This window comes from Temnothorax curvispinosus, unplaced genomic scaffold, assembly GCF_003070985.1.
Source record: "Temnothorax curvispinosus isolate PA1 unplaced genomic scaffold, ASM307098v1 QBEX01004092.1, whole genome shotgun sequence".
Taxonomy (NCBI): domain Eukaryota; kingdom Metazoa; phylum Arthropoda; class Insecta; order Hymenoptera; family Formicidae; genus Temnothorax; species Temnothorax curvispinosus.
Genome location: NW_020213872.1, coordinates 627,408 through 641,648, shown reverse-complemented (window position 1 = coordinate 641,648; position 14,241 = coordinate 627,408). Strand labels below are relative to the sequence as shown.

Here is a 14,241-nt window from a genome sequence, read left to right as displayed (position 1 = left end):
GACCCGTTTTGGATAGTGACATTTTAGTGACTTGTTAAAAAAAGGTGAAAAAAAGTGACTGAATGGCAGCGCTGTGCACACAATGTGATACGATTTTTACTTTTCTCTTTCTCTCTCTTTCCTAACTTTCTGTTAGCGCATTATACGTTTGCTGCTGCATCAAATGACCGCAAATTTTCTCTCGACCGCCAGCGTCGCCAGTAAATGCACTCGCGTAATTCTGTTCTCATTCGCAAAAACGTTTGTCGAGAATGGGCGGAAGTAAAAACAGTACTCGCCTGCTTTTGTGACCGCTATAAAAAATTTCGGGTGTCGACACGGGTTTGTACAATTTTAGCGGATTAATTACACGGTCCTGTCGGTCCGTGGCTCTTCGACCGTATGTTTTTACACGTCAGCGATTTCATTGATCTATCGTGGCCAAAGTGTAGTAATAGAGATGCTCATCGCAGTTCGGTGGGCATTACTAACCATCGCGATGAACTATAAACGGAAGAGTTCCAGCCGCGCTGTCGATTTCAATATAGGTAAAAGTCTTTACGGTATTTAAGGGACCCTTACCTTCCTCCGGACGTGAAATGCGGAAGTTAACGAGTCGGTATCGATGAGAATTTTCTACCAATGTCTCGCTTGACTTTTATGCGTTTACTATGTTATTGGGGGGTAGGGGGGTTTAATAAGTTATCGCATGATGAAAGAATAGAGAAACGTTCTATCGCGTAAATGTGCGGAATTATTAATTATTGCTTTATAATACGACGATATTTTATAATTGCGGCCGCGGTTTGCAATCGATACAGACCTGTATTTTCCTTAATTAACCCGATGCCTAAAAAAAAAAACAGTCTAGGCAGACCGGGCGTAGATGCGCACGTGAAACACGAGGAATGTGCAGCCGTTCTGCGCTTACAATTTTTAATAAATGAGGGAGCATTGGTGTCTGTTACTGAGGACGACACCTTACACTTGTGGAACTTTCGTCAGAAGATACCGCAGGTGGTGCACAGCCTCAAGTTTCAAAGAGACAGGTCAGTCATTAGCACGCGATGGGCTAATGTTACTTTCCCTAATTTTAAGCTTTGAGCTTCGTCTTTTGCCAATATACATGATTCGTGCAAAGTACGCTTAATGGCTATTGCTTTTAATTATACGTTGGATGAGTGAAATGTGTGATATACTTGAGGGATTTCACATTTCGCAAGCGCTAAACTAAACTATTTGAACTTTTCGGCAGCAAGTGTTTAATTGGAACATGTAATATTCGTTTTCGACAGAATTACATGCATTCATTTACCGCTACAAAGTAAATGGTTGTACATTGGGACCGATCGAGGAAACGTTCACATACTGCACATTGAAACGTTCGTTCTATCTGGATATATAATTAATTGGAACAAGGCTATCGAAGTGTAAGTATATACATCTTTGCTATTGAGATATTTGATAATCTTAATAAGTGAAACAGGCGTATGTCGGTGCTATCTGTATGTACAAACGCCGATACGTTTGAAACAAATGCAATCGTACGTTGATAAACGCATGCAAAGCATAATAAACTTTAATGCCAGTCTTGGTAATTTCTAATTTTATTATTAATTGCGAGCATACAAACAAGTTTAACATTTTCGTTGCATTAAGGTAAGTATTTCGAAGGGAACTGCCACTTAACATGATTGATTTCAGCGATAGGATCTCCAGTACAAAGGGCAATAATACGATGTGAATTACCTCTGAATTTTTAGCGCTTGATTAATTAGGCATTGTTTTTAATGAAATTTTCTGAAAGCGGCGGAAAGACTCCGCGATATAACGTACGATAAAAGATTTATTTTACAATTGTAAGATATTGGCACTTTAAGTTTGTATCACGGAAAATATACCGAGTGTGTTTGCGGATATTTCTTTTAATGTGGAAAACGTTTTCCAAGTCACTTATAATTCTGCCCATCGTTTTATTACAGATAAATAAATCTAAGACATAAAATATGTGTCTCTCACGCGCGTCATTAAATTTATTACCTTAATAAATCTGTATTTATAACATTAAGTGAGGAATTATAGAATGGCTTAGAGAATGTTTCAAATTAAAAGGGATATATATTAGCTATTTGTGTAATCCTTACAAGACGCGACAGATTAGCACTTGCTGTGTTTCTGAGAGAATATCTCTTAAGAATATTTTTCAAAAAGATGAGTGAAAAGTACATGTATTTTCAGATCCCGTTTCCACTAATTTCCTATAACGGATGTGTCGTTCAAGATTGTGTCTTAAATGTGTGAATGTATGGGTCAATTAAATTACGGTGAACGGATAACGTTCGTATGGAGATTATCTCCAATAAAAACTAGTACTATATATCTATTACTTTGTTAACACTGGAAGGAACAGACGTCAAAGACCTGTAGTTCTTTATTGTGCCTGACCGTAGACACATAGATGTGAATGTGGCAGTGATGGTATAAGGGTGCTCATTATAGTCATTATAAGTGTAACACTATTGGGACTTAATATATCCACGATGTAAATTAAAAAAAATTGTCAATTAAATAATTAGTCGTATAAATTTTAGCCCAGTTCAGAATTGCCTTACAGTTAAAAAGGGTATTGACACTTATTCTTATTTTCAACATAGATGTTTTTCTCGACTTGGGGACTTTAGGACTTGCGTCACAGAATATTAATCTGATTAGTAAATAAATAACGAGCAACGTGGCTGTACCTCAGATGTTAATGAATAATTAGCTATGAATAATTCCCAATAGCGAGACACTTAAAATAACTTATGCAAGCGAATCCTCTTGTGATCTTCCTTCTACTTTCCGAAAATTCATTACTATCGACAAAGCCTATTAATATCTCAACATTTGATTTATCGGCATTATGTACGCTACGAAATCTTTAACTATTTATTGTACCTAACTATTTAGGAATGCTTTATTATTTATTATTTGTATACTTATCAACCACGATTTTCTTATCGTGTTTCATGAAAATATACATATAATAATAGTGCCAATTAATATATAAAGATATTATCGGCACATTAAATAACGTAACACCTATAAGCTGAAGCACAATGTGATGATAAAACTACAATGAAATACACCGGTTAAAGACCGCACACGAGTTTTATATATGTTTCACAATAACACAAAAATAATGGTTCTCTTATACATGTGTGTGTATATATATATATATATATTTTTCAGATCTAGAAAAACTCACCCTGGTGCTGTAGTACACTTGAGTGATAATCCGTTAGATTTGAGCAAGGTACGCGCGTTTTTTGAGTACGTTTTTTTTTTGCATTATTATTCCATCCTTATCATAATTTCATGATTGACAATTTTATCGTGACGCGTGTGAAAGAGAAAAAAGGAACATTTGGCGTTTATTTAATATTTTTTTTCTTACAAACTTGGATTATTTGTCTAGATCCAAGCCAATAAGTGCAAGTGTGTGCTTGCATGTTGTATGTGTGCATGCGTGCATGCTGTCACTGTTGTGATATGTACAAACGAAGAAGAATAAAAAACGCCTTTCATTGAGAGAGAAAATCCATATTGTTCGATATTCTAAAATGGATTCAGATCAGTTTTACAAATCGATGAAAGTCATACTGCGCGGTCATGATCACTCATCTTTTTACACATTTTATATGAATTCACTGTTATTTCAACTTCCGACAACGGAGTTTCTGTTACGGACCTTATGCAAATGTATCTTCTATTTACCCTACTAATTGTGCAGTCATGAGTGTGTGATGAGTGTTTGTGTGTTCGGGTTGCGTTTGCAACTCTCTGTGTCTTTGATATTGATAGCTTAAATTTGATATTATACATGTAATATCGTATATCGTATATGCTGTTTGGTTTTTCTCGATTGTAACTGTGTAAAGAAACGTGTACTATTTTGTTTACGTCGAAAAAAAACATTATTTGTTATAAAAAAGTGCTTTTTAAAATCGTACAGACGAATTTTTAAGGATGTACAATTGTACAAATCTAAGTTTAATGGATATCCGCCAATTAACTATTTTCTTGTCTCTAAAAGTATTATAACAAAAACATCTTTATCTTTAAACAGTGATTACACTAAACAAAATACTAAGGACTATAATTATAAAACTGCCATTTTTAATACTAAAAATTGAAGTGCTCGAAATTTAAGTCTTTCAAGTGAGAAGTATGTTAGTTTCATATTTAACATCAAAATTAAAATTGCATAATTGGTATTGCGTATTACGCATAATTTTTTTTCAATCGCGTAAAGTATGTACAACATGGTCTGCCTTTCTAATTAACTTGTCTTTGATTACAAAAATCTTTGTCCATCTCACTTGTTCTTCTTCAGCAATCGATAATTAACATCATGCGCAATCATCGTATCTCTGAGTTTTATCTGTGCCCTTCGCACAAATCTTGTAGAAACCATTATTCACTACATTTTTATACCTAATCTTTCTATGTATATGCTAAATGTATTGTCGTGACAACAGAATCGAGACATATTGTAAAAGGATACATTTTATCACCTATATATGCATACATATATATATATCTCCACGTGTCTTGTTTCAAGGAAGTATGTTTTAACAATGGTATACGCACTTTTGTTATACGCGCGGATGCTTTGCTTTCAGATGCTCATAGGATTTTCGACAGGGCAAATCGTTCTGTGGGACTTAAAAACCAAGACTGTTGAGTATAGATGTCAAACAGATGATTTATTAACATCGATATCATGGCATCATGAAGGTAAACAATTTATGTGCAGTCACTCGGACGGTTCTCTTACGACTTGGACCCTTCGGCAATTAAAGCCAAGTGTAACATTTCCACATGGTGAGATTTGATTGATTCCATTATTTATTTCGATCGTGTGATGTATAAAATTTTTACACTAATATCTCTTTTATAGCAAAATTCACTAAAGATGGAGAACCTGAACGTTGCAAAGCCATTCAGAAAGTAGAATGGAAAATATCGAGATCGGGGTAAGATGATATGTGATGGGTTTTATTTAACGATTTATATAGTTTCAAGTAATAACTATATGTTAATCTCAAATAATGTACGACCTAAACGCATAAACTTTCAGAGAAGCATATGTGATATTTTCTGGTGGATTGGCACAGGACACCACTGGGAGAACACCCAGCATTACAGTGATACATGGAAAAACTACTACGGTGCTCGAAATGGAACATAATGTTGTAGACTTTATAACGCTGTGTGAGAGTCCATGGGCTAGTGGTACAGTAGAACATGCTTTTTAATGTTTTTGAAAATAAAATATTAATTTTTCTTTGTATAACAAGTTTTAATCTTTATCGACTGCCATGTAAATGATGAGAAATCGTTATACATATGTCATCAGTATTATTTGGTGTAAATTATTTGGCATTAATCATTATTATCATTTTTTCAGATTTTCAAGACCCTTATGCTGTTGTTGTTTTACTACAAAATGACCTGGTTGTGATAGATTTGTTAACTACTGGATTCCCTTGTTTTGAGAATCCATACCCTATGGATATTCACGAATCTCCTGTGACATGTTGTGCATATTTCGCGGATTGTCCTTCGGATTTAGTACCTGCATTTTATTCCGTTGGATCCAAGTCGCATAAGAAAACCGGCTTTAGCGAGAAAGAATGGCCTATCTCCGGTGGCGAGTGGAGTTCCAGTTCTAGTAGTTATAACGAGATTATCCTCACTGGGTAATATTATCATAGATATAACTTTATATCGATGAATAAGCAATTTATCTTTTTAATCACACGATGACATTCATAGTATTAAAATATATGCATGATTATATCATATATGTTACTATGCACAGTCATGTTACTATGCATATACATGTTATTACAGTTTATCACAAGTTAGACGATAATCAATAAAGTTGCTTAAATTTCTATAGCTACATACATGTTGTTCGCAGACATGCCGATGGCAGTATAAAGTTTTGGGACGCTTCAGCAGGAACATTACAAGTCCTTTACAAACTAAAGACGGCGAAACTTTTCGAAAAAACTAAAACGCGTAGTATAGATTCTGAGGAAGATCCATTAGCGATTCAACTTATTTTCCTTTGTCCTGAAAGTCGGAAATTAGCTATTGCGGGAAGTGGCAAGCATGTCGTGTTGTTCAAATTTAAGAGGGTTGAAAGTATGTCTGAAGTAGTGGTAAGTTATCTACACTAACTTGCTAATGCATTACTTTTTTTGCTACTATCTAGTTAACTTAAAATGAACAAAATGAGACGTGTATTCTTTTCTTATCTAGATATTAGATTAATTTATTAAACCTCATTTACATAATAGCAGTCTTCTCTTCACGCTGCATTCATGAATTAATTAATAATGTTTTTCTTGTAGAAAAAAATTAAACGATGTTTTCCGATATTGCAGACTTTGGAAATATGCTTATCGGTGGAGCCAGGAAGAGAAGGGGACAATTCACCGGATCGTGAATCTCCGGCAACCGGAAACATCGTAGGAAACATGGAATCGAAGACTATAGAATTCAATCATCCGCTCAAAGTCAAGACGGGACTGCAGAAAAGACCAGCCGGTTTTCAAGCGACACTGATTTGTTTGACAACGGCACCCCCTGGAGAACTACCCGAAAATATAACGGCCCTCAGTTTAAACTCCTCGTATGGCCTGTAAGTGTTCTCTTTAGAGAATTTACAAAATTGTATTAGCTATTGTATTGTACATCAGAACTTCATAATCGAGTTGACATTTACCGTATATTACCGTATATCACGTATAGACATAAATTTCATAAATTTTTAAAAAATGTCATCGCAAATGTCATAAGTAGAGAGAATACAATAGAATATTTTAATGTTTAGATTGGCCTATGGAAACGAGTCGGGGTTAGTGATAGTGGACATCGTGCAGAAGATCTCCTTAGTCGTGTTGAACACCAGTGATCTTGGAAGTGGCGATCCTTACCAACGCGTCTTACGAAGTCCGAAACGGCAGGACGAATTAAGACGAGAAAATGAAGACAAGGCAAGAAGTCCAAGTACAGACCAGGTAAAATGTGCTCCTTTTTCTACTAGAACTGTGTATTTTGAATTCCTCCCAGTCCCCACCCTTAAATTTTATCTAGAAGAATTTAGAATTTTTACATTTCGTATTCTGTTTTCTCTAAATGCCAATATTAATTTTTTATTGCATGATTACAAAATGTCTACATAAGTTAATTGCTACAATTATGTGAAAAAAATTTAGAAAAAATATTGCGATTTAAAGTTTCGTGATTGAATGAAACATGTTGTTTTCAATTCTGTAGATATAAATTACTGCCCCGAAATATGTTTTTGGAAAAAAAAAAAACAATCATCATATGACACGTGTGCGTGTATAAGAACTATCTAAATTCTATTTTATTTATTTGCATAGTGTGACACATTGTTTCTTAATAAAAAGTAATGCCTTAAAGATTTTTATGTAATTTACCAATCTAATTTTGTCTGAGGAATCTTCCTATAATTTAATTCTTTATTATGCTACAAAATTTTTCCTGTAATTTTATACATTACAGCATAAATTGCTAAAAATATATATAATCTCATCGCTTTTAAAAACATTTTTAAATATATTATAAAGCGAAATAAATGTTGACAACAAAAAGGTAAAGTATCCATTCGCATTCTAGTACGCGCGAACAATAATATATTTTTTAACCAAAAGTGATTACAGTAAAAAGTATTTTAATTAAAATTTAAAGTATGATATCTTAATAACTTCTAATAAAGATAACAAAGCTATTTTTTAATAAATAATAAAAAATTGTTTTTAAATGATTAAAAAATATGTGTTTCATCAAATTTTAATAACATTAAAGTGCTATTTACAATGATTTACAAATGTGATTTTAAGACATGTTATTAGATCATATACTCCTTTAGCATGTACAAATTAGTTTTAGCTTATTATTTAATTATTTAATTATTAATTTTTTTATTGCTAAATATAACTAATATTTTCCTAAATATCTTAGAAGTATATTAGATGTAAAGTATTTGCACTTAATTTTGAATCAAAAGTAAAAAATATTACTTGCAATATGGTATTTAAACTTTATTTAAACTACAATTATGTGAATGAAATATTAAATACTTATTGCATTAATCCATATAAAATTCTTAGATATTCAGATTCTTTCTACAGTGAGTGCAAAAAGTATTCGTACACTATGAATTTTCACAGAAAATAGTTTATTTTTGTGTAATAATAATTTATAAACAAAAACTAATTTTTTTTTACATTATAAAGTCTCTCTTAACAATACCTTAAAAACAAAACTTATAAATTATAACATTTTATGCTCCAAAACAATAAAATAATGAAAAATAGTGTTTTTAAAGGCGCAAAAAGAGTATTTGTACAGTTGAAAAATTTAATTTGCAAGGTCATGAATACGGTTATTTCCGCGGAGCTGTTTTGTTTACATCAGACACAAATCTATGCTTCTCCTTATTATGGTTTTTGAAGAGCCAATAATATCAGTCTTACTGCATTATTCAAGCAAAGGCTGGGTTGCAAAAGCAGAGAGGCAAACGAAGGAGAGCGAAAAATTATTATTAAATTACATAATCAATGTAAATCTTTTCGAGAAATTACTCAGCTTGTCGAAAAACTCCGATCGACAATTCAATCGATAACTGATTGTTTTTGTGAAAGGAAAATAGTGAAAAATAAACCGAGAAGTGTGTGTGGTCGGCTATGAGTCTTAAGTGAGACTGATAAACGTTTTATAATCCGTCAAATTAAGATAGACCTAAAAACATCAAGTGCCCCAAAGATTACAGTGGCACTTGAAAATCGTGGGATACACGTTTCTACTAATTCGGTTCGAAATATGTGCTGCGAGAATGGGTATCATGGCCGTGTTGCTAGGAAAAAGTTCTGGGTAAATGTGAGCAATCGCAGTAAACGATTAGAGTTCGCGAAACAACATCTTAATAAAACTGAAGAATATTGGAATACTGTGTAAATTTTCTCAAACGAAAATTTTTATATTTTTGGATCTGACATTGGTGTGGCGAAAAAAAAAATACAGAATCCGATCCAAAAATCTCATACCCACAGTTAAATACGGTGGTGGTTCCGTGCTTGTTTGAGAATGCAGCAAGGGTCAGCAATTTACATATTATTAATGGTATTATGGACCATAAAATGTAGAGATTTTAAAAATTGAGAAATTTGAAAAAAAATCTTCATGTTAGGTAGGAATTGCCGATAATATTATTTTTCAACATGACAATGATCCAAAGGTTCATTCAGCTTACAACACGAAGCACGGCTTTTATATAATGTACCAAAACAATTGCATACACCTCCGCAGTCACCGGATTTCAACCCTATTGAACATTTATGGAGTATTCTTGAAAATGCTATTAGGAAAAGAGAAATTTCGAAGCGAAAAGACTTTAAAATCTCTTCAAGAAGAATGGGAATCTATTTTACCAATCACCACGCGAAACCTAGTGCAATTGATGCATCGAAGATTACAGGCTATGATTAGTGCCAAAATACTTTTTGCGTACTAAAATAATATAATTCTTCTTATTTTTGTTTATTATTAGAATGATATATTTATTTTATTATATTTTTTGCTAAAATAATTTTAAGAAATGTATCATCTATTATGTTCTTTGTTAATAAATTGCTAATTAGTGTTTATTTTCTACAAATAAAGCTTTTTTTCATAAAAATTTTCATTGTACGAATACTTTTTGCACTTACTGTATAAACCGTAAACAAATTGTAGTAAACAAATTACATGCAGAATATTTTCTTAACCTCATTACTTTTTGATACTTTAATATATGTAAGCTTAAATAAATTTATTAATATGAAAAATATTCAAGAGTTCTAAACTCTTATGCTTAGCACATTTTCATCAGTTAATATTAGACAATAATACAGAAAAATAAGATGATCATGTCATTTTAAATATATCTGACAAAATTTGAGCAGTTGTACCGTGGAAGAATAATCTCTATTTTCAATATATTGAACATTTCTTTACCAGATGACTTAAACAACGTAATCTTTATTAAATGTAATGAAAATAAATTTAAAGAAACCCATTACAAGAAATTTTTCTATTATAAAAAATATCGACAACTATTGGTCAAACTTGTCATTTTCCATGTGGCAAAGATTTTCTTTATAAATTATAATGGGAGGGATGTGAGTTTTCTTAATAATAGAAAATTAGGCTCGTTGTATAATATGCAATAAATTCTTAATATTGCATATTAAGAATTTTAACTTATTTTTATTGTTAATTTATTTATTCTGTTATGATTATTTTTTAATTTAATCTTATTCTATGTATTCACTTGATGTACCACGGAAAACTAAGTATAGTCGAAATGTTTACATTATTTTTTCCTTACTATTTGTGAATACACTATAATATAAATCAATATTACATATTTTCTTTAGCTCGTATCGTTAGCCTACTGTTTTCTTATTTTTTTACACATTATTATTGTGGCAAGATGTTAAAGATATTTAAGAAAATGTATGTCTCAAAATGCATATATGTAAAATATTATAAAACATATATTTCATTATAAAAAAATTTTTGTTAGTGTTAAAAATTGTTTCTAACAAATATGTATTAAATTCTCTTTCTTCTTCATGTGATTTCATATATAAAAGAGTATCAATTTTTTCCATTGTACTCACATATATATTTTACATTTAATGTTTAGCTAACTACTATGTGTCTACCATTGAAGCAAGTAAGATCAAATATATTTCTGTTGAAGAAATTGTGTTATGTTTTCTTATTGTACGATGTTACTCTGTTAACTAATATAGAATATTGGTTTTTTATATTATTGTATCATTTTGGAGTAGATAGCAATTGATAATACGAGGTTTGGTTTTTATTATTTAATCTGTTATTAGATAATAAGATGTTGAATGTAGTAACTGAGTACAGATGGACAAATGGAAAAGTAGAAAAGCAGAACTAGAAACATTAGTTACTTAACATTAGTTATTTAGTTAATACATAATAAGGATAATAACAATTCTCATATAAACATTTGATGGAATCTGTGCATGTGCATAGACTTGATACAAAAATGTAAACTCAAAGTATTTATAACTATGATCATAGAAATAATATAAATGTAATTAATAATATTGACATTATAATTTATAATTAATTTGCTTTGAAAAACTAAATGTTACTTTGTAAAAAATGAATGCAATATATATGTACATATATTACATTATTTATAAAAATTTACAACATTGTTCGTAAACGTTTGTCATACAATATATATTATTAGAAATTATTAACATAACACAATAATGCATGAGAAATATAAATGTACAACATAAATCTTACGTGAAACATTTGCGATGTTCATGTAATTTATGTATCTATGTATATGATGTGTTATACGACAAAAAATTACGTCAAGTGTCCAATTTGGGATGTCATTGAGATGACAAAGCATCGTATATCAAGTATTTAGGAAAATATGTTTAAAAAGTTAAAATGTTATTAAGAAGTATTAAGATATATATCTCGCGTTTAGATGGGTATTCTTTCTTTATACATTTAATTTGCTGTTTGCATTTCGCAGCAGCAGTTGAAGCTAATTAATGTTTGTTATACTGTTATGTTAACTATTATATTAATTTAGTAACAGAATTTAAAAATTTGTGTTATATTTGTCTTATCGTAATGTTGATAGTAGTACGATGTTAGAAAGCAGAAATTCGTCATTTTAGATAATATAAAACAAATATTTTTATAAAGAAATATTTTTAGTGTCTGTACAATAATTTATTAGTACGACCAAAAAAACGTGTTTGTGGAATAATAATTATAACATGTTTCAGCTACATATGTATATCACATCAGTAAATGTCAGCATTGCACAATTATTGATGAAATATCTAGCAGGTGATTAAAGATATGTCGATACACAAATGTTACAAGTATTGGGTTGGCAAATAAGTTCGTTCGGTTTTTTGACTGGTTTTGAATGGAAAAAACCGAACGAACTTATTTGCCAACCCAATAAAATAGGACATTTTATTATGTTTTTGTATGATTAGGTAATGAATATTGAAAGTAGAAGCTTCGTCATTTAAGGAAGTTGTAAGGAGAATCAGAAATGTTAAGAATTGCACAAAATTTAAAACATAAGCTCTTTTATAAATAATATCAGCATGTGAATTTTTTTACATTTTTTCACCGGTTAGTTTTTGAGAACATTTGTGACAAAATTCTAGATTTTTTAATATCACTTTTACGTCGCGTAATTTTCTATGTATATATTTTATACAGCAAAGCACTTGAAGCCAACATATTTGAGGTGTAACATAAAAGAAATCTATCTATATTGTGCTGAATTTTCCTTATCCTATTTAAGTAAATTTCGATTAAATACATGTTTTGATATCGATTTATAACGAAAATTTGAAGAAATCTAAAAAAATTCAGATGCTGACATTATTCAAAAATAGTTTATACCTATTTTTAATTTTACGCAATTCTTAACATTTCTGATTCTCTTTAACCCCCTTAATATTGTAGGTAATAATTTCCAATACGACAATTAAATTAATTGCTAATAAGTAAATAACAATACAATTTTAGCAATAAGTTATATTCACACTTTGATACTGGACCAAATTAAATCATTGTATATTTCGTATTGTGGATTAAAATTTTGTGAATATTGCAAAAAATTAACTTTAATTCCCGTATTAGTTGTGAAAGTAAATTTGTTAAACCGTACAAATACTTGCATTATCCAATTACATCCATAAAATAATTTGACATGTATAAATAATAGACATGTAACATTTTCCTACTTTTATCAACGCCTAGTACTGTCATCTTACTGATGTAATGCATACATTATATAGCACATTGTTTAAGATCATCTCTAACTTTTCATGTATGTTTAAAGCAAATCGAGCGAGAATTATTATCGAACAAATGGTACAACTGTTCGCAGAGCTATTTTATGGATCCAGTATCCAGTTACCTTCCAGCAATATTTATATCTGTGTACTTGCATGCTTAGTACATATAAATGTTAGTATATATATATATATATATATTATATATATATATTTTTTTTGTTGGTTATATATATACACAACAAACAAAAAAAAAATATATATATAATGTGTATATATAAAATATTTTGTTGGTTATATATATTATATATAATTTTGTTGGTTTTCTTTTTATTTGTTTTACACGAACATGTAGATAAGATTTGTAATTTGCACACAGATATGAAATGTGTATGTTAATTTGACTACGTATAAGCTGGTTTCATATTATATTTTTCATAAATTAGGGATTTTCCTTTCCAGGGATTTGTAATGTTCACCGAAAGTCAATATTTGCTATTTCATATTGTTCTCTTATCGAGAAAATTGCAGACATCCTCAGCAAAGACTATTAATAATTCATATATGCATGAAGATGCCAGCACAATTAACTGTATTTTTTTTTCGTTTATGAATCATATATCAGGCGTAATAACAATGTGCGATATTTTTGAATATCCGTATATACATATGTATTCACAACACTCTTTAATCAATTGGTTTTGATCGTTTATTATCCAAATTGGAATTCAATGCTCGATAACGATTCAAAGAAATGCCAATAATTCTGAAATACTCTACATGTGTCTCAAAAGTTTATTCATTGCGAATAATCGTTAAAAAAGCGTGATGTAAGTTTGACATAATCTTCATTTATACAATGATACATTACGATATTTCATTGATTAGCAATATCGAAGGCCTACGTCTCTACGAGCATCTTAGGCATTTCAGACATCTATCTTATAAGCAGGCAGATTTATACACACAAAAAAAAAAGAAAACCCTGAATCTCATCACTGTCCTGTCTGCACTCTTCGGTTCAAGTTTTTCACGAGCCTGGGAAGTGACAAGTGACCATACGTTTGCGATAGCTTTCAGTTTTGAATTATTTGATATTATGCTTAGAATCTAGAAGGCATGTTTCTACTTCACGCGTTTTTCACAGACACGGCAGATCGTACGACAGCACGATTAATAAGGGATTAGTCTACACCACTAGTGGACACTTACGGAACACGAACGCGAAAAAATTGCATAAAGACATTTTTAACCGTCCGTTCTTAGAATTAGGTCTAATGTATATACCATTTTTTTTTACCTACGAACTGAT

The 14,241-nt window shown here is 30.8% G+C and overlaps 1 protein-coding gene across 10 annotated transcripts in view; it reads left to right on the top strand.

Moving 5' to 3' along the window:
- The window catches only part of LOC112453150 (syntaxin-binding protein 5), a 39,998-nt gene that overhangs the window by 9,509 nt on the left and 16,248 nt on the right, over positions 1-14,241 (top strand). For 5 of the 10 annotated variants that reach the window (XM_025013722.1, XM_025013725.1, XM_025013721.1 and 2 more), the window contains exons 3-13: positions 846-1,028; positions 1,275-1,409; positions 3,211-3,274; positions 4,644-4,845; positions 4,922-4,997; positions 5,102-5,256; positions 5,432-5,723; positions 5,948-6,191; positions 6,417-6,673; positions 6,866-7,052; positions 10,751-10,780. In XM_025013722.1, the coding sequence (XP_024869490.1) occupies positions 846-1,028; positions 1,275-1,409; positions 3,211-3,274; positions 4,644-4,845; positions 4,922-4,997; positions 5,102-5,256; positions 5,432-5,723; positions 5,948-6,191; positions 6,417-6,673; positions 6,866-7,052; positions 10,751-10,780 (1,825 nt within the window). The remainder of the gene's footprint in view (positions 1-845; positions 1,029-1,274; positions 1,410-3,210; positions 3,275-4,643; positions 4,846-4,921; positions 4,998-5,101; positions 5,257-5,431; positions 5,724-5,947; positions 6,192-6,416; positions 6,674-6,865; positions 7,053-10,750; positions 10,781-14,241) is intronic. The other 5 variants (XM_025013726.1, XM_025013724.1, XM_025013723.1 and 2 more) reach the window with 1 other exon arrangement.